The sequence below is a fragment of the Hemitrygon akajei genome, chromosome 12, assembly GCF_048418815.1.
Source record: "Hemitrygon akajei chromosome 12, sHemAka1.3, whole genome shotgun sequence".
Lineage (NCBI taxonomy): Eukaryota > Metazoa > Chordata > Chondrichthyes > Myliobatiformes > Dasyatidae > Hemitrygon > Hemitrygon akajei.
Window position 1 is genome coordinate 56,491,883 of NC_133135.1, and position 18,498 is coordinate 56,510,380.

The window sequence follows — 18,498 nt, forward strand, 5'->3', positions numbered from 1 at the left end:
TTAAAAGAGTACGCAGAAAATTTACAAGGATGGTGCCAGCTCTGGGAGACCTGATTATAAGGGAAGATTGAATAGATTAGGACTTTATTCCTTGGAACATAGAAAATTGAAATGAAATGTTTAAGGGAAATGTGAAGAGAAACTTCTTCACCCAGAAGGTTGTGAGAGTGTGGAATGAGCTGCCAGTGCTAGTTGTGCATGCATTCTCGATTTCAGTGACAGGATATGTAGCATTACAGTTTTTCAGTATCATTTATTACAATTAAGTTACTTGTGATTATTTGTTAAGTTAGTAGTGAAGAAATTCAAGAGAAGTTTTGTGTTGGTGTTTACTGCCAAAAATAAAATATATCTGGATTATTTTCTAGAATTGTCACATAATTAGCTCCGAAATTCTTTATGCTTGTATTAGTTTTCTTGATATATCATATTCCATACAGTAGATTAACTCCTCCGTGAGCAAACTAGTTTTAGTATTCATTTAACAATTACAGAATGTTCTATATTAACATTAAATACAGAGAAAATTTGTCCCTTAATATTTACCTCCAGTCCTTTAGCCACTTTGCTGTTTTCCACATCTGGAAATTCTTCATGAACCCAGCCAGGCAAAAACATATTCAATATTGTTTTAATTCTAAAAGGTAAACAAATAATTTGTATAAAAATATAAAGCATTAATAAAAACATAGGGAATTGTACTTTTTAAATTACCATTAACTGGATATTGTGACCAAATTTGCTGTAGAATAAGACTGCAATGAACCTTTTTAACCAATCTAGCTCCCTCTATTGTGCAATTTTTACCCAAAATCTTAAAAATATCTTTTGAATATTCATACTAAATACCCTGTATTTGGTCAATATTGACCTCCTCTGCACACAGGCGAGAGAAGTAAAAATTATTGCTTCTTTAGCTCACTTTCTGAACTAGTTGAGCTAGTGTCTAGACTATAGATCACTATTCAATAAACTTGAGCTCTCCTTCCTTTTAATTCCCTTTTTATTTTTCTCAGTGATAATAATTTTGACTTCTTTTGTCTACTTGTCATGATATTGACACCAGTATTGCTCATAAAATCAGAAATTATAGTCGATGAGGTTTCATTTGCGAGGATGTTGTTATTTACCATCTGTTCTTGTCCCCTCCTCTTCTGGTTTTCGGACATACAGGGACATGGCCCTAAGAGGTACAGCAGTCCTCTGTTACTTTGCTTACATTTTCACACTTTGATTGTCAACTTGCTACTTTGCTTTGACGTACTGTTCAAACATGCAAGGCCTTGTCACAAGGTTGAAAGTGACCCATGTTAAATAAGAATCTGTGCTTGGGCCAAGATCCAAAGCAACTTCAGTGGAACAAGTCACCAAGCCTGATGTCACTAAACATCAGTCATATTGAAGTCATATAAATTGACTTCTAGATTTCTGCCTAGCTCCAACCTGCTGATCAAATTTGCAGATAAAGCGACATTGACAGGCCTTATTTCCAACAATGATGAGTCAGCCTACAGAGGAGAAGTTAATACCCTGAAACAGTGGTGCCAGGAGAACAACCTCTCCCTCAATGTTGAAAAACGAAGGAGCTGATCATGGATTACAGGAAGAATGGAGACAGGCTAGCCCCTATTGACACCAATGGGACTGTAGTTGAGAGGGTGAGTAGATTCAAGATCCTTGATATACATATTACCAAGGATCTCAGGGGGACCTGTACATACTGGCTGTGTGGTGAAAAAAGCACAACAGCGCCTTTCACCTCAGATGACTGAAGTAGTTCGACATGAATCCCCAAATCCTAAGGACTTTCTACAGGGGCACCATTGAGAGCATCCTGACTGGCTGTGTCACTGGCTGGTACAGGACCTGTACTACCCTCAGTCACAGGGCACTGCAGAGAGTGGTGCGGACAGCCCAGCACATCTATAGATGTGAACCTTCCTCTGTTCGGGACATTTACAGCAATGTAAAAAGGGCCCGAAGGATCATCAGGGACTCTAGCCACTCCGACCACAAACTGCTTCAGCTGCTTCACCAGGCAAATGGTACCACAGCATTAAGACCAGGACCAACAGGCTCCAGGATAGCTTCTTTCATCAGGCCATCAGATTTATCAATACACGTTGATCTGATTGCATATCTGATTGTGCATTGATCCGATTGGTATCTGACTGTACATTGATCCGATTATGTAGCTGACTGTGCGTCGATCTGATTGTGTGTCTGACTGTGCGTCAATCTGATTGTGTGTCTGACTGTACATTGATCTGATTGTGTGTCTGACTGTAAGTACATGTATACAAAACAATTATATATACAATTTTAGTGTTTGGGCAACATAAAGATTTTTACTCCCTTGGATGTAAGAAGTAAAATAAAATAAGTGATAAATTAATAAATAAATACATACATTGCAGAAGTTAACTCTGAATGAGGAAAAGAGACAAGATTACAGCTGATGATAGTCTCCAGGGTAATAGGATGAAAAATCATTTTTGTTGTACATAGGAAATGCATTTGATTGTTGATTGTCTTGTGGCTGATTACATTTCATTGAAGAAATAAACTTTAAAATCATCCTCTATCCGTTTCAGGAGCCCAATATACTAGAAACATTCTTACATTCTTGTATCCACAGAACAAGAACAAAAAATCTAGATGTGTGTTTAACTATACATGTATGTCGTTCAACCATACATGTGAATACAGTCAAAATGAAACAGCATTCATCTGGGGTGAATGTACAAAACAAACTGCCAGCAATCACACAGCATAAATCCAATAGCACAAAACATACATTCAAGTCAAGTCAAGTCATTTTTTATTGTCATTTCGACCATGACTGCTGGGACAGTACACAGTAAAAATGAGATGTTTTTCAGGACCATGGTGCTACATGAAACAGCACAAAAACTACAGTGAACTACGTAAAAACAACACAGAATAGACTACAGACCTACCCAGGACTGCATAAAGTGCACAAAACAGTGCAGGCATTACAATAAATAATAAACAAGACAATAGGGCAGTAAGTTGGTGTCAGTCCAGGCTCTGGGTATTGAGGAGTCCGATGGCTTGGGGGAAGAAACTGTTACATAGTCTGGTCATGAGAGTCCGAATGCTTCGGTGCCTTTTCCCAGATGGCAGGAGGGAGAAGAGTTTGTTTGAGGGGTGTGTGGGGTCCTTCACAATGCTGTTTGTTGTATATACATATTCACTATGTATACAGCTCAAGACAGCAGAAACAGGCCCTTCAGACCACAATGTTTGTACTGAACATGATGCTGGATTAAATTAATTTTTTCCTGCTTATATAGGATCCATATCCCTTTGTATTCGCATGTCCGTCGAACTGTCTCTTAAGCACCACTAATGTATTTGCTTCCACCAGTCCTTCTCGAACCAGGCACCTATCATTCTCTTTGTAAAAAGAACCTTGCCCTGTACTCCATACACCATATGCTGGAGGAACTTAGCAGGTCAGGCAACATTTTGGGCTGAACCCTGAGCATCTTCTTTAAAACTTCCCACTCTCACACGAAATGCAGGACCTCAAGGTCTTGACATTTCTCTTCTGGAAAGAAAGCGATTCTGACTGTCCACCCTATCAATGTTTCTCTTAATTTAATATAAACTTCTGTCAGGTCTCTCCTCAGCCTCCAGCACCTCACAGAAAATGACACAAGTTTGTCCTTACAGTTCACACTCTCTAATCCAGGTGGCATTCTAGTAAACCTAGACAACACTAACACCTACGTCAGGATGCTGTTCATCAACTGTAGCTCAGCATTTAATACCATCATTCCCACAATCCTGATTGAGAAGTTGCAGAACCTGGGTCTCTGTACCTCCCTCTGCAAGTGCACCCTCGGCTTTCTACTGGAAGACCACAATCTGTGCGGATTGGTGATAACACCTCCTCCTCACTGATGATCAACACTGTTGCACCTCAGGGTGTGTGCTTAGCCCACTGCTCTACTCTCTATATACACATGACAGTGTGGCTAGGTATAACTCAAATACCAACTATAAATTTGCTGACAATACAACCGTTGTTGGTAGAATCTGAGGTGGTGATGAGAGGGCATACAGGGGTGAGATATGCCAACTAGTGGAATGGTGCCGCAGCAACGACCTGGCACTCAACGTCAGTAAGATGAAAGAGCAGATTGTGGACTTCAGGAAGGATAAGATGAAGGAACACATACCAATCCTCATAGAGGGATCAGAAGTGGAGAGAGTGAGCAGTTTCAAGTTCCTGGGTGTCAAGATCTCTGAGGATCTAACCCTGTCCCAACACATTGAAGTAGTAATAAAGAAGGCAAGACAGTGGTTATACTTTATCAGGAGTTTGAAGCGATTTGGCATGTCAACAAATACATTCAAAAACTTCTATAGTTGTATAATGGAAAGCATTTTGACAGTCTGCACCACTGTCTGGTATGGAGGGGCTACTGCACAGGATCAAAAGAAGCTGCAGAAAGTTGTAAATCTAGTCAGCTCCATCTTGGGCACTAGCCTACAAAGTACCCAGGACATCTTTAGGGAGCAGTGTCTCAGAAAGGCATCGTCCGTTATTAAGCACCTCCAGCACCCAGGGCATGCTCTTTTCTCACTGTTACCATTAGGTAGGAGGTACAGAAGCCTGAAGGCACACACTCAGCAATTCAGGAACAGCTTCTTCCCCTCTGCCATCTGATTCATGAATGGACACTGAAGCTTTGGACACGACCTCACTTTTTTTTAATATTCAGTATTTCTGTCTTTGCATGTTTTTAAAAATCTATTCAATATGTGAATACTGTAATTGATTTAGTTATTGATTATTATTATTTTATTTAATATCTTTTTCTCTGCTAGATTATGTTTTGCATTGAACTGCTGCTGCTAAGTTAACAAACTTCACGCCACATGCCGGTGATAATAAACCTGATTCTGATTCTTCTGCACTCTTTCCAAAGTTTATATATCCATCCTGTAATGGGGTGACCAGAATTGCACATAATACTCCAAGAGCTGCCGGTCCAAAGCTAGAATAAGGCTTCCTGACTCATATATTGAATGTATTGACCAATGAAAGCTTTGAGTCAATTTGTCAACTTGTGTGACCACTTCTAGTGAGCGAGTGACATGGACCCCATGATCCCTCTGTACATTAAAGCTCCAAAGGGTCTGCATACTTTCTCTTTACATTAGGCCTCCCAAAGTTCAAAGTAAATTTTATAATCAAAGTACTGTACATATATGTCACCATATACAACCCTGAGATTCATTTTCTTGTGGGCATTCACAGTAAGTAACAGAAACCACAACAGAATCAATAAACATTTGCATCCAACAGGACAGACCAGTGTGCAAAAGACACCAAGCTGTGCAAATACAAAAAGAAAAAAAAAGAATAATATTCATCCTATTAATAAAGTAATAAATATTGAGAACATGAGATGCAGAGTCTTTGAAAGTGAGTCCATAGGTTGTGGGAACTGTTCAGTGATGGAGCGAGTAAAGTTGAGTGAAGTTATCCCCTCTGGTTCAAGAGCCTGATGGTTGAGGGGTAGTAACTGTTCCTGAACCTCGTGGTGTCGGTCTTGACACTCCTGTACTTTCTTCCTGGTGGCAGCAGTGAGAAGAGAGCATGGCCTGGATAGTGTAACTTCTCACGTTTGCTCGAATTAAGCTCTATCTGCCATTTCTCTGTAACTGATCTACATTCTGCTGCATCCTTCGATAGCTCTCCATACCAGTGGTTCTGAAACTTCCTCTTTGTGGTACAGTTGTCACTTCCACTTACCTCTGTGGCCCCCACACTCCACAGTCTCCAATAGTTGCTAAAACTTTTTTCTGGCTAACTGTACTAATTATTCTAATATACCATCATATTTTAACAGGTTACAGGTATTATCTCGTACATTAAATATAATGTTACAGTTGTGTATGAAAAATAGAACTACTCCAAAGCTCTGAATCGGATACTTGATTTATAATATATATAAAATATTCTTCCAACCAGCAATGAACGAAACACTTAATATTGTTACATTGGGTAAGTTGTGAGATCCTTGCGGCTGGTGCCAATGGCTCCCGTTTAACATGTAACGATCTATAACAAAGTAATCATCATCACTCACTGGTGGAGCACACTGCAGGGTATGGTGCTGGGCCATGCCCACCTGCCCACTAGTATAATCAGTGTTTTGGGGGTGGATGTGGAACAGGACACCCCGCGACACTTACCTCAGCGGCTGTGAATGGTGATTTGTGTCTGGTGAAGCAGGGATAACGATTGACATGTTTCACCCCCCCACACCCCACACCCACACAGGCTAAGCTATTCTGCTGCCTCAATTAGCTTATTTTCCCATTCACTACCTTGGAGTTCCAACTAAATCATGTACATATATGCATTTCTTTATATATACACATTTTAGTAATATTTCGTTAGAACAGTAAACTTATCATGGCCCATTCAGAAACTCATGTGCTCCCAGTTTCTTGTTTGTTTACTTATGGCCTATTTGGAAACAAGCATGGCTCCCTGGGGGACAATATGGCCCATGTTGAGAATCACTGCACTACAAGGGGGATATTAGAGGAAGGCTTTTCACTCAGAGAGTGGTTGGTGTGTGGAATGCACTGCCTGAGTCTGTGGTGGAGGCAGACACACTAGTGAAGTTTAAGAGACTACTAGACAGGTACATGGAGGAATTTAAGGTGGAGGGATATATGTGGGGCAGGGTTTAAGGGTTGGCACAACATTGTGGGCCAAAGGACCTGTACTGTGCTGTACTAATCTATGTTCTATGTTCTATACTGACCACAATTCCACTGTTCTTTGTGTCATCTGCAAATTTATTCATCATCCATCTTCATTTTCATTGAAGTCATTGATATACACCAGAACAAAAGATTCTGTCATGACGAAAATGCTGGAAGCTATTATTAAAGATATTATAATAGGGCACACCAAAAAAAAAGGCTATTGGGAAAAGTCAACATTGTCTTGGGAAAAAGGAAGCTCCTAATTCATATTTTCATAACTACAGAGTTGAAGAGAGGATTTAAAAAAAATCTCATAGCTCTTAAATAATGTGCCAAATTTTGGGTTGTTATCTTAAACCTGCATCCTAATGTGGAGAGGTGTTCAAGATGGAAGATAAATCAGAAACGTTGACAGGCTAACAACATTTATTCCCATTCCGACATATCAGTCCATGGTTTCCTCTCCTGCCACGATGAGGCAACGCTCAGGTTGGAGGAGCAAAACCTTATAGTCCATCTGGGTAGCTTCCAAACTGATGGCATGAACATTGATTTCTCTAACTTACAGTAATTTTTCCACCTTCCCCTTCCCTCTTCTTTCATTCTCTATTCTGGCTTCCCTCTTACCTCTTCTAATCTCACCTGCCCATCACCCTCCCCTGTTGCCCCACCTTCTTCCCTTTCTCCATGATCCAGTCTCCTCTCCTATCAGATTCCTTCTTCTTCAGTCCTTTACTTTTTCCACCTGTCACCTCCCAGCTTCTTACTTCACACCCTCCCTCCTTCACCTATTATTTTCTAGCTTGTACTCTTTTCCAGCTCCCCACCTTCTTATTCTGGCTTCTTCCCCTCTTCCTCTCCAGTCCTGATGAAGGGTCTCAGCCTGAAGCATCAACTGTTTATTCCTTTCCCTAGATAGCATTTGAGTAAGTGTGGCTTTAGGGAATCTTTTTTAAAAAACTAGTCAACTAACATAAGTAGAATAATACTCCAATAGGTGGAATCATTCTACAAAGGGAAGATTGCTGTAGTAGCTCATTCACCTCAACCCCTGGATATCACTCAGGGCATGTGGTAGGCTGGCCCATTTTCAGTTGCTTTACCCAGAACAGAAATAGGGATATCCTCAGATGGTTGCACAGAGTACAATTCCATTTGTTACTCCTCAGTAAATGCAGCAGCCCACGCCTGCATACACCAACAGTCAGGCATATTCTTGGAAGTGACAAGTAGCATTTACACCACAAAGTGCTAAGTGTCAACCATCTCCTAAAAAAGCATGATCACCCATGTCATTTACCTGTATTAATATTCAACATCCTAACAGTCTCTACTGAACGGAAACTCAACAAGCCAGCCACATCAATTCTGTGGCCACAAGAACAGGCCCTGCAGTGACTAACTCATTCCTGTTACCCTGAAACTTCGTTATCTACAACTCACAAGATTGGAGTATGGTGGAATTCTTGCCTGGACGACAGCAGTTTCAACAAGGGTCCTGAAGCTTGCAGCGATCCGGATCAATGCAAAACACCTCGTTGCTGCCCTTCCATCAGCTGAAGTGTTCATTCCCTTCAGCACAGGCACACGGGCTGCAGTGCACATAAACTACCCATCTATATACCCTAACAGCACTGCCCAAATCCACCACCAAGAAGGACAAGGGCAATTGGCACACGGGTATACCAGCACCTGCATCTTTCCCTTCAAATTGACCTGGAAATATATTTCTGATCTTTCAGCATTGCAGTGCTTAATTCTCCCGACATCACCCTGTGAGTATATTTAGCAAAAAGGCAGGGGGGGTCCAGGGCAATAGGTCACTACCACCTTCACAACGACATTAAAGATAAGTAATACATGCAAGTGATGAGCAGATCACAAAAAATAATGAATAGAAAGGCCAATGAACATCCTGCCCTGCTGATGTACTGTAACTCTCATCCTAACAACATTGTAGCAGTAGCTTTTCAGGCAGACTGCTGAGACCCTAGAAGCCAGTTCAACATCACCTCATCAGTGGCAGTTGGGAATCAGCACATCCATCAGTGAATGCCTGATGCTGATGTAAGTAGTAGTAAAAGTGTGCTTTATTGAATTACTGAAAATTTCCATTTCTTAGTAACACCTTTCACATTGATGAGAAAAGAGTTATCAAGGCGAAGTTCAGAACTGTTAAATCTTTCTGTTGTTATGTCTTCTATTTCCTGTTTCCTGTTGAACTTCCTGTTCCCAGAAGGAGCACTCTTTGCTTATCAGCAGGGAAACCCACAATATACAAACAGAAATGCTGAAGACATATATTGTACTTAATTTCTCTGGGCTTTAAGGAATTCTTACTAGTTCAGTAAAATTGAGCATAAATAGTTATCAAATAGACAAGCAGATATTTTGAATCATCAGAAATTCATTAATTCTATGCAGACAAAAGCATCAGTAATACATCTTCAGGGATAAATATTCTTAAGCTGGAAAGTAACCAAAGATTTTGTTTAACACATTTTCCATTATTGTACTAATAATATAATGTGTGGCTACCAAGTACTAATGATTGATCCTCTATGTCGCAGCAAAGTATTACTGGAGCTCCTTGGAGATTTTACTGGGCCAACAGTGACACTTTATTTTAAATTTGTGAACTCAGGAAGAGTCTGAAGGCATATTTTGCTTTATTAACGTAATAATATTCAATGGGAAGTTTGGTTTTTGCACCAGTATTTTCTTTCCTCTCTTCAGGTATGAACTCTTCATGGGACTGCATGAATGACCATTCTCCATGGGTGAAACTGGATAACACATGTTGGAGGTTTTGCTTAGATGGTTACAAATATGTCTACTCTTCAGGAACTTGAGAGCTCTGAACTCTGCAGTTAACAAAAAACTCTGGGCAGGGGTGGGGGCAGGAAAGCAGGGTTCATTTTAAACCAGCCAAACTATGTGAAAGTTAAAATCTATCAAGGTGTAAACCACAAAATAGACAGTTAATCGAGAGATCAGTTTCCTGGGTAATGATTTAGATTTAGATTTGCACCTCAGCTCAATAGTTATATTCTCATCTCAGCTGAAGTTAACATCTCATCATAGAATGCAAGCTTGCCTTTGTTTCTCAGTGTCTAAGGTTCAGTTTCAAATTTGGCAAAGTCTGTACTGTAAGACAGCATTAACAGTAGTACTTCCTACCTTAATAATTTGCTCGATGACGTTGTTGATCAATCCAAGTACTCACCTTTTCCTGACTGATTTTGCAAGCGTTAGTGCCAAAAGGAAGGCTGTTGGAATGCTTATCCCCAGGCTTAGCTGCAGTGGAAGAGCAATGCCATGATATTCTAAAAATGCCAATAACAGATAAGAACGTACAGTTATTTTCACAATTGGATGTTTTTTAAAAAAAAGTACAATGAAATAAGCAAATATGATGGTTAAGTTCATACTATTAATGATTCAAACATTTAAGTAAAACACACATAAGAGGAAGGCTCTCCAGTGCTTGATGGAAAAATCACCTCTTGGATGAGATAATTAATGCAGGCAAGTGTGAGGTGTTGCACTTTGTGAGGACAAACCAGAGTAGGACTCACGTGCTGAATGGTAGGGCACTGAGGAGTATGGAAGAACAGAGGGATCTAGGAATACAAATCCATAGTTCCTTCAGAGTAATGTCACAGGTAGATAAATAGAGCTTTTGGCATGTTGGCCTTCATAAATTAAAGTATTGAGTACAGGAGTTAGGATGTTACGTCGAAGTTGTATAATACTTTAATGAGACCTTAAACTTAGGCCGTGTGCAGTTATGGTCACCTACAGAGTGCAGAGAAAATTTACAAGGATGTTGCTGGAACTTGAGAACTTGAGTTATAGGGAAAGGTTAAACAGGTTAGCACTTTATTCTCTGAAGTATAGAAGAATGAGGGAAGATTTGATAATGGCATACAAAATTATGAGGGGTATAAATAGGGTAGCTGTAAGCAGGCTTTTTCCACTAAGGCTAGATGAGACTAGAACTATAGATCATGAGTTAAAGGTGAAAGGTGAAATGTTCAAGCGGAAAATAAGGAGAACTTCTTCACTCAAAGTTTGGTGAGAGCGCGGAATGAGCTGCCAGCAGAAGTGGTGAATGCGGGTTTGATTTCAATATTTAAGAGAAATTTGGATAAGTACATGGACAGGAGGGATATGGAGGGCTGTTATCTGGGTGTAAGTCAATGGGACTAGGAAGAATAATAATTCAGCATGGACCATATAGGTTAAAGGGCCTGTTTCTGTGCTGTAGACTTATATGACTCTATTTTTAAGACTCTATCAGATATCTTAGGTGGACCCACGAGATTCCATAGCAGCACTCTGATGAGTATTCTGGTGTCCTGGCCAATATTTAGACGTTATTATCACTAAAATAGATTAACTAATCATTATCACATTGCTGCTTTGGGAGTCTGCTATGCATCAGCTGACCACCACGTTCCCTATATTTAAAAAATGACTACACTTACATTAGTTGCACAGTGCTTGGGTGGATCAAAACACAAGAGATCCTGCTGATGCTGAAAATCTTGAGCAACACAAGATTCAATATTTGGGCTGAGTTCTGATGAAGGGTCTTCGCCCGAAATGTTGACAGTTTATTTCCCATCATAGATGCTGCCTGAGTTGCTGAGTTCCTCCAGCATTTCATGTGTGTTGGGCAGATTATGGTTGTTAAGGCTGTATAAAATTAAAAATGTTTGTATTTTCATATGTTTTCTTCTTGAGGGTGGTGCTCTGAAATAATGTGCTCTATTTCCCATCAACTATACTGGATTTCAAACTTTTAAAGTTGTTCCCCCCAACTACTTGGGGGCTAAGTAGTTATGGCGCCCAACAGTGACTCCTTTGCTCGCAGCTTCGAAAACAGTCCTACTTCCATCTTTAATATCTCTATTTTTCCCTTTCAGGGTTCTTTTGAAGACCCTGACCTGGAGTTACATGCTGACTATGGTTCTTTGCGGGAATAGGACCCTGTCTCGGGGTTCCACAATCGGCGGCTAATTGGCATGCCAAAGTCTCGGCCTAAGATTTCGGCATGGTTTCAGGAGCCTAGGATCTCGAGTAGCTGAAGACAGGCAAATCAAGGGTCGGTGTCACTACAGGAGATCTGTGTGTTGTTGGGGGAGTCAGAACATCTGCTGTGTGCCTGGGGATCCGGGATCCTTGTGAGCTCCAGGCACAGAGCTCGACAAAAGTGATATAACAGACTTTTAACATCGTAAACTAGCGAGTTGTTTGTTATCTCTCCCCACTCATTGGAAAATGGAGTCACCTCTTTCTCCCTTATTAGGAGAGAGAGAGAGAGCCTGCAGCATGTTGAACTATCGGGTGAACAATGTAGTCTTTGGGGTAACTGCAAGTCTGTGTCCTTGCTATTGCTTTGCTCACACTTGAGTGCTAGTAGCGGGTGCACTTTATTTTTGTTGGTGGGGGGAGGGGGGATCGTTGCTTGTTGCCACTTATGTGAGGGAGGGAGGGGAGTTGAGAGGGACTTCGGGGTTCTAACATTTAACTGTCATTCATTCTTTGGGACACTCCTCTGTTTTTGCAGATGGTTGCGAAGAAAAAGCATTTCAGGATGTATATTATATACATTTCTCTGACATTAAATGTACCTTTGAACCTTTGAACCTTTGAACAGCTATTCCACACACACTTTTCCCATTGTCGCAGAAAAGTAGAATCCATGATCAGGGACCCCACCGCCCAGGTCATACTGTCTTCTTGCTGCTGCCATCAGGAAGAAGGTACAGGAGCCACAGGACTCACACCACAAGGTTCAGGAACAATTATGACCCTTCAACCACCAGGCTCCTGAACCAGCGGGGATAACTTTACCCAACTTCACTCGCCCCATCACTGAACTGTCCCCACAACTGGAAGGACTCTTCATCTCATGTTCTCGACATTTATTTATTTATTCTTTTGTATTTGCACAGTTTGTTGTCTTTTGCACACTGGTTGTTTGTCCATCCTACTGGGTGTGGTCTTTCATTGATTCTATTGTGTTTCTTGGATTTACTATGTCCTCAAGTAAATGAATCTCAGATTTGTATATGGTGATATATGTAATTTGATAATAAATTTACTTTGATTTTTCAGTCAGGAATCTTTGACAACAAATGAAGGCCAGATTCAGAGGTTGTGGAGAAAAGCCCACAATTGAGTACATTAATAAAAACACCTATTGCATGAAGGAGGAGAGATGCTTACACCTGCTTTGCTTTCCAACAAAATTATCTCAGTTGCATCATGTACTATTGGTTTACAACAAATATGGTAAAAACTTCACCCTGTAACTCGTAACATTGGCTGATAGACAGAAATAATTTTAATAAGACCATAACACAAAGGAGCAGATTTAGGCCTTTCAGCCCATTGTGTCTGCACTGTCATTCTATCATGGCTGATTTATTTTTCCGCTCAATGCATTCTCCTGCCTTATCTCTGTCACCTTTGATGCTCTTAATAATCAAGAAACTATCAGCCTCTACTTTAAATATATCCAATACTTTGGCCTCCACAGCCATCTGTGGTAACATATTCATCACCCTCTGGCTAAAAAAAATTCTCCCTCATCTCTTTGCTGGAGGGACATCCTTCTATCCTGAGGCTGTGCCCTCTGGTCCTGGACTCTCCACCACTGAACACTTCCCAAAATTGTTCCAGATGTGGTCTGACCAACATCTTATAAAGCCTCAGCATTACTGTAGATCCTTGCTCTTATATTCTAATCCTCTTGAAACATTGCGTTTACCTTTCCTCCTGCCAACTCAACATACAAGTTAACATTTAGGAAATCCTGCCCTAGGACACCCAAATCCCTTTGCACCTCCAGTCTCTGAATTTGCTCCCCATTTAGAAAGTAGTCTACATCTTTATTCCTTCTATCAAAGTGCATGACCATATATTTCCCTACGCTGTCATCTATCTGCCACTTCTTTGCTCATTGTCCTAATCTGTCGAAGTTCTTCTGCACACTCCCTCTCAACACGACCTGTTCCTCCACCCAATTTCAATCCTTTTACTCTCTTCTGGAAGAAGCAATCAATAATGCTGGAACATTTTATCCCTATTAATCTGCTTGCTGAAACTTATTCCGCAGTTCAGAACTCAATAAAGTTCTTCCAGGACAATTTGTTTCCTACTAAGGCAAAAGAGCTGAATGCCAGAAAAATGGTAAAAATTACAACTCTTACTATCAAAGTATCACTCAACCATTTGGGAGCAGTTATAACAACATTCAAGAATAAAAAGACCTTCATTGAAATAAATAAGCCTATTATTCATGACTGCAGAGAGTAATATTTATAGGGAGATATGATATAAAATTGCCAGGCTTTTAGAACTGAAATTGCCAGAATGACATGAACAAAAATGCATCCTCATGGAAACACAGTTACTTGCCTCGGGTTGAGGTACTAAACAGGAAAAAGGCCAAATTTGAAGAAATGAGAAAGGATCTAAAAAGCATAGATTGGGACAGGTTGTTCTCTGGCAAAGATATGATTGATAAGTGGGAGACCTTCAAAGGAGAAATTTTGAGAGTGCAGAGTTTGTATGTTCCTGTCAGGATTAAAGGCAAAGTGAATAAGAATAAGGAATCTTGGTTTTCGAGGTATAGTGGAAATCTGATAAAGAAGAAGAAAGAGATGTATGACAGGTATAGGCAACAAGGAGCAAATAAGGTGCTCGAGGGGTATAAAAAGTGCAAGAAAATACTTAAGAAATCAGGAGGGCTAAAAGAAGACATGAGGTTGCTTTGGCAGTCAAAGTGAAGGATAATCCTAAGAGCTTCTACAGTTATATTAAGAGCAAAAGGATAGTAAGGGATAAAATTGGTCCTCTTGAAGATCAGAGTGGTCAGCTATGTATGGAACCAAAAGAAATGGGGGAGATCTTAATTGGGTTTTTTGCATCTGTATTTACTAAGGAAACTGGCAAGGAGTCGATGGAAATAAGGCAAACAGGTAGTGAGGTCATGGAATCTATACAGATTGAAGAGGAGGAGGTGCTTGCTGTCTTGAGGCAACTCAGAGTAGATAAATCCCCAGGACTGTCAGAGTATTCCCTTGGACCTTGAAGGTGACTAGTGTTGAAATTTCAGGGGCCCCGGCAGATATATTTAAAATATCGGTATCCAGGGGTGAGGTGCCGGAGGATTGGAGGATAGCTCATGTTTTTCCGTTGTTTAAAAAAAGTTCTAAAAGTAATCTGGGAAATTATAGGCCGGTAAGTTTGACGTCAGTAGTAGGTAAATTATTGGAAGGAGTACTAAGAGATAGGATCTCCAAGTATTTGGATAGACCGGGACTTATTAGGGAGAGTCAGCATGGCTTTGTGCGTGGTAGGTCATGTTTAACCAATCTATTAGAGTTTATTCAAGGAGGTTACCAGGAAAGTGGATGTAGGGCAAGCAGTTGATGTTGTCTACATGGACTTCAGTAAGGCCTTTGACAAGGTCTTGCATGGGAGGTTAGTTAGGAAGATTCAGTCACTAGGTATACATGGAGAGGTAGTAAATTGGATTAGACATTGGCTCAATGGGAGAAGCCAGAGAGTGGTAGTGGAGGATTGCTTCTCTGAGTGGAGGCCTGTGACTAGTGGTGTGCCACAGGGATCAGTGCTGGGTCCATTGTTATTTGTCATCTATATCAATTATCTGGATGATAATGTGGTAAATTGGATCAACAAATTTGCTGATGATACAAAGATTGGAGGTGTAGTGGACAGTGAGGAAGGTTTTCAAAGCTTGCAGTGGGATTTGGACCAGCTGGAAAAATGGGCTGACAAATGGCAGATGGAGTTTAATGCAGACAAGTGTGAGATATTGCACTTTGGAAGGACAAACCATGGTAGAACATACAAGGTAAATGGTAGGACACTGAGGAGTGCAATAGAACAGAGGGATCTTGGAATACAGATACATAATTCCCTAAAAGTGGCATCACAGGTAGATAGGGTCATAAAGGGAGTTTTTGGTACATTGGCCTTCATAAATCAAAGTATTGAGTATAAGAGTTGGAATGTTATGATGAGGTTGTATAAGACATTGGTGAGGCCAGATTTGGAGTATTGTGTGCAGTTTCGGTCACCTAATTACAGGAAGGATATTAATAAGTTTGAAAAGAGTGCAGAGAAGGTTTACAAGGATATTGCCGGTTCTTGAGAAACTGACTTACAGAGAAAGGTTGAATAGGTTAGGACTTTATACCCTGGAGCGTAGAAGAATTAGGGGAGATTTGATAGAGGTGTATAAAATTATGATGGGTATAGATAGAGTGAATGCAAGCAGGCTTTTTCCACTGAGGCTAGGAGAGAAAAAACCAGAGGACATGGGTTAAGGGTGAAGGGGGAAAAGTTTAAAGGGAATATTAGGGGGAGTTTCTTCACACAGAGAGTAGTGGGAGTGTGGAATGAGCTGCCAGTTGAAGTGGTGAATGCAGGCTCACTTTTAACATTTAAGAAAAACTTGGACAGGTACATGGATGAGAGGGGTATGGAGTTATATGGTCCAGGTGCAGGTCAGTGGGACTAGGCAGAAAAATGGTTCGGCACAGCCAAGAAGGGCCAAAAGGTCTGTTTCTGTGTTGTAATGTTCTATGGTTCTATGATTCCAAGTTCCCATTTAACTTATAAAATCCTGACCTGGACATTACACAAAATAGCATAGCGGTTAGCGTGACTCTACTACAGCTCAGGACCTTCTGGAGTTCAGACTTCGATTCCAGTGTCATTCTGTAAGGAGTTGCTGTATGTCCTCGCTGTGGAATGTGTGGGTTTTCCCCGGTTCCTCCCACAGTCCAAAGATGTACCCGGTAGGTTAATTGGTCAATGTAAATTGTCCTGTGACTAAGTTAGTGCTAATCAGGTTTGTGGGGTTGCTGGGCCACCATGGATCAGAGGGTTGGAAACTGTATCACTAAATGAAATAAATAAGTAAATATTCAGTGATTCAAACAAATGCCTATCAATATTTTCTTAGGGACACTAAGGGACAGAATTTCAAGACCAAGATAAAATTTGTTGACTGTCTTCCCTTCTCCACTCCAACTTCCAGAAAAACCATTCGTCACCTCTGAATTTGTTATCCTAAAGATAAAAGGAATAACTACTGTATTTATTGATTGCTGCACCCTTCTTACTTTAGCAAGTAGGTGATGTACAGGCAGAGTGGAGCTGGCTTGTCATCATACAACCTAAAATTTAGTTTCACATCTGCCTCCCCAACCCTGGTGGATTCCTTTCTCCAAGGTTAAAAGCCTCTCAGTGTTTTACTCACCAAGTTTGATGGGTATCTCTGCTCCCTTTTCTCCTTCTCCTGCAGATGTTGTGGCAGTCATATGAATGGTGTAAACAGTGTCAAATTCAAGTGTCAGCCAATAGGTCCTCACGGCAATGTTGGTGACATTATCTACCAAGGTAAAGTAAATCTTTTAATGTCCTGTGAATGCAATTGAGTTAGTCAATTAACTCTGCTAATGTTTATGGCAATAAACCGGCCACATTTTTAGGAATACTGAATACCAGGAGATGAATTCGAAAATGATCAATCAGGTCCTGCTATAAAATTCATCAAAAGCTGGGAAAAAACCCTTATCTTTATTAGTCTCATTTCATAGCTCTTTTCCCAGAGCCAGGAACATGATTCCTTTTGAAACATCTTTCTAATTCACTTCCATAAACTCCTACAGAATCTGCTTCCACCTCCTTTTTGTCAATGCATTCCAGATTGTGGCCGCTGACTGCTTAGGATATTTCTCTTCATGACCCCTTAGTTTCTTTCCCCAAGCAGTTATGAGAATTCTCTGGTTCCCAGCATTTGTCACTTGCTTTATCAAAACCTTCTAACGTTCTGACCATCAGAATAAAAACCACAACCTAAGGGGAAAAACCCACTTTAATTAGCCACCCCTCTTAAATGAAGCCCCACATCCCTGGTTTCATTGCAGTAAACCTGCTCTGTGACCACAGCTTAGCAGGCCATTCCATTCCATGTTTGAGTTCCTAGCATTTGTGCTCTCCGCCTGCATTGTGGGACCCAGGATTGAGTTGCCTTTTTAACAGGAGTCCTTGGAGGTGCATATCCATTTATTTTATGTTGCCTCTCCTTCTTCCCTCCTCACCAATACTCTATGTATCACGCCTCCCGACTTCCTAAATTTTATCCGGCAGGCGTTGGTTCATTGCATCCTATCTTCCTGAAGTGTACAGCACGCTTCCCCACAATGCACCACACTTGCCAGTTGTTTTGTTATTTGTCATCTTAGAAGTTACGTCCTGTCTATTCAGATCCAAATCACAGTGCAAATATCCCACGGCCATTAAACAATAGCATGACGGGTACTCCTCGGAAGCATGGAAATCTACCAGGGGGTTGAACATCTGCAAAAATCCAACTGTCCATCAGACGCAAGCTAAAACAGCAATTTACTGGAGACTCAGGCCAGTCTGGCCCATTACCACGAGGATATGGTTTCCTAGTGAGCACTTTATGCAAGGATTTGAATAGTTTGAAAATGCCCATCATGAAGTAATCTTCATTCACATAGATTATGTCGGAGTCAGTTCAAGAGTTCTGTCCCACAAATCCAATATTCTTAATGGGAGGCAAGCAACAAATTCAATCGCTGCTGGAAGTCACCCTGCAACTTGGCAAGCAGTGGGAAAGGGGATGTCAACACAATCCTCAGAGATGTTTCACTGACATCCTGG

The 18,498-nt window shown here is 40.8% G+C and overlaps 1 protein-coding gene across 1 annotated transcript in view; it reads right to left on the reverse strand.

Annotated features, from left to right (window-relative positions):
• LOC140736584 (interleukin-12 receptor subunit beta-2-like) overlaps positions 1-18,498 on the reverse strand; it is a 90,393-nt gene that overhangs the window by 9,376 nt on the left and 62,519 nt on the right. The window contains exons 11-13 of the mRNA XM_073062403.1: positions 17,066-17,197; positions 9,986-10,085; positions 547-637 (exon numbers count right to left, since the gene is read on the reverse strand). Coding sequence (XP_072918504.1) covers positions 547-637; positions 9,986-10,085; positions 17,066-17,197 — 323 coding nt within the window. The remainder of the gene's footprint in view (positions 1-546; positions 638-9,985; positions 10,086-17,065; positions 17,198-18,498) is intronic.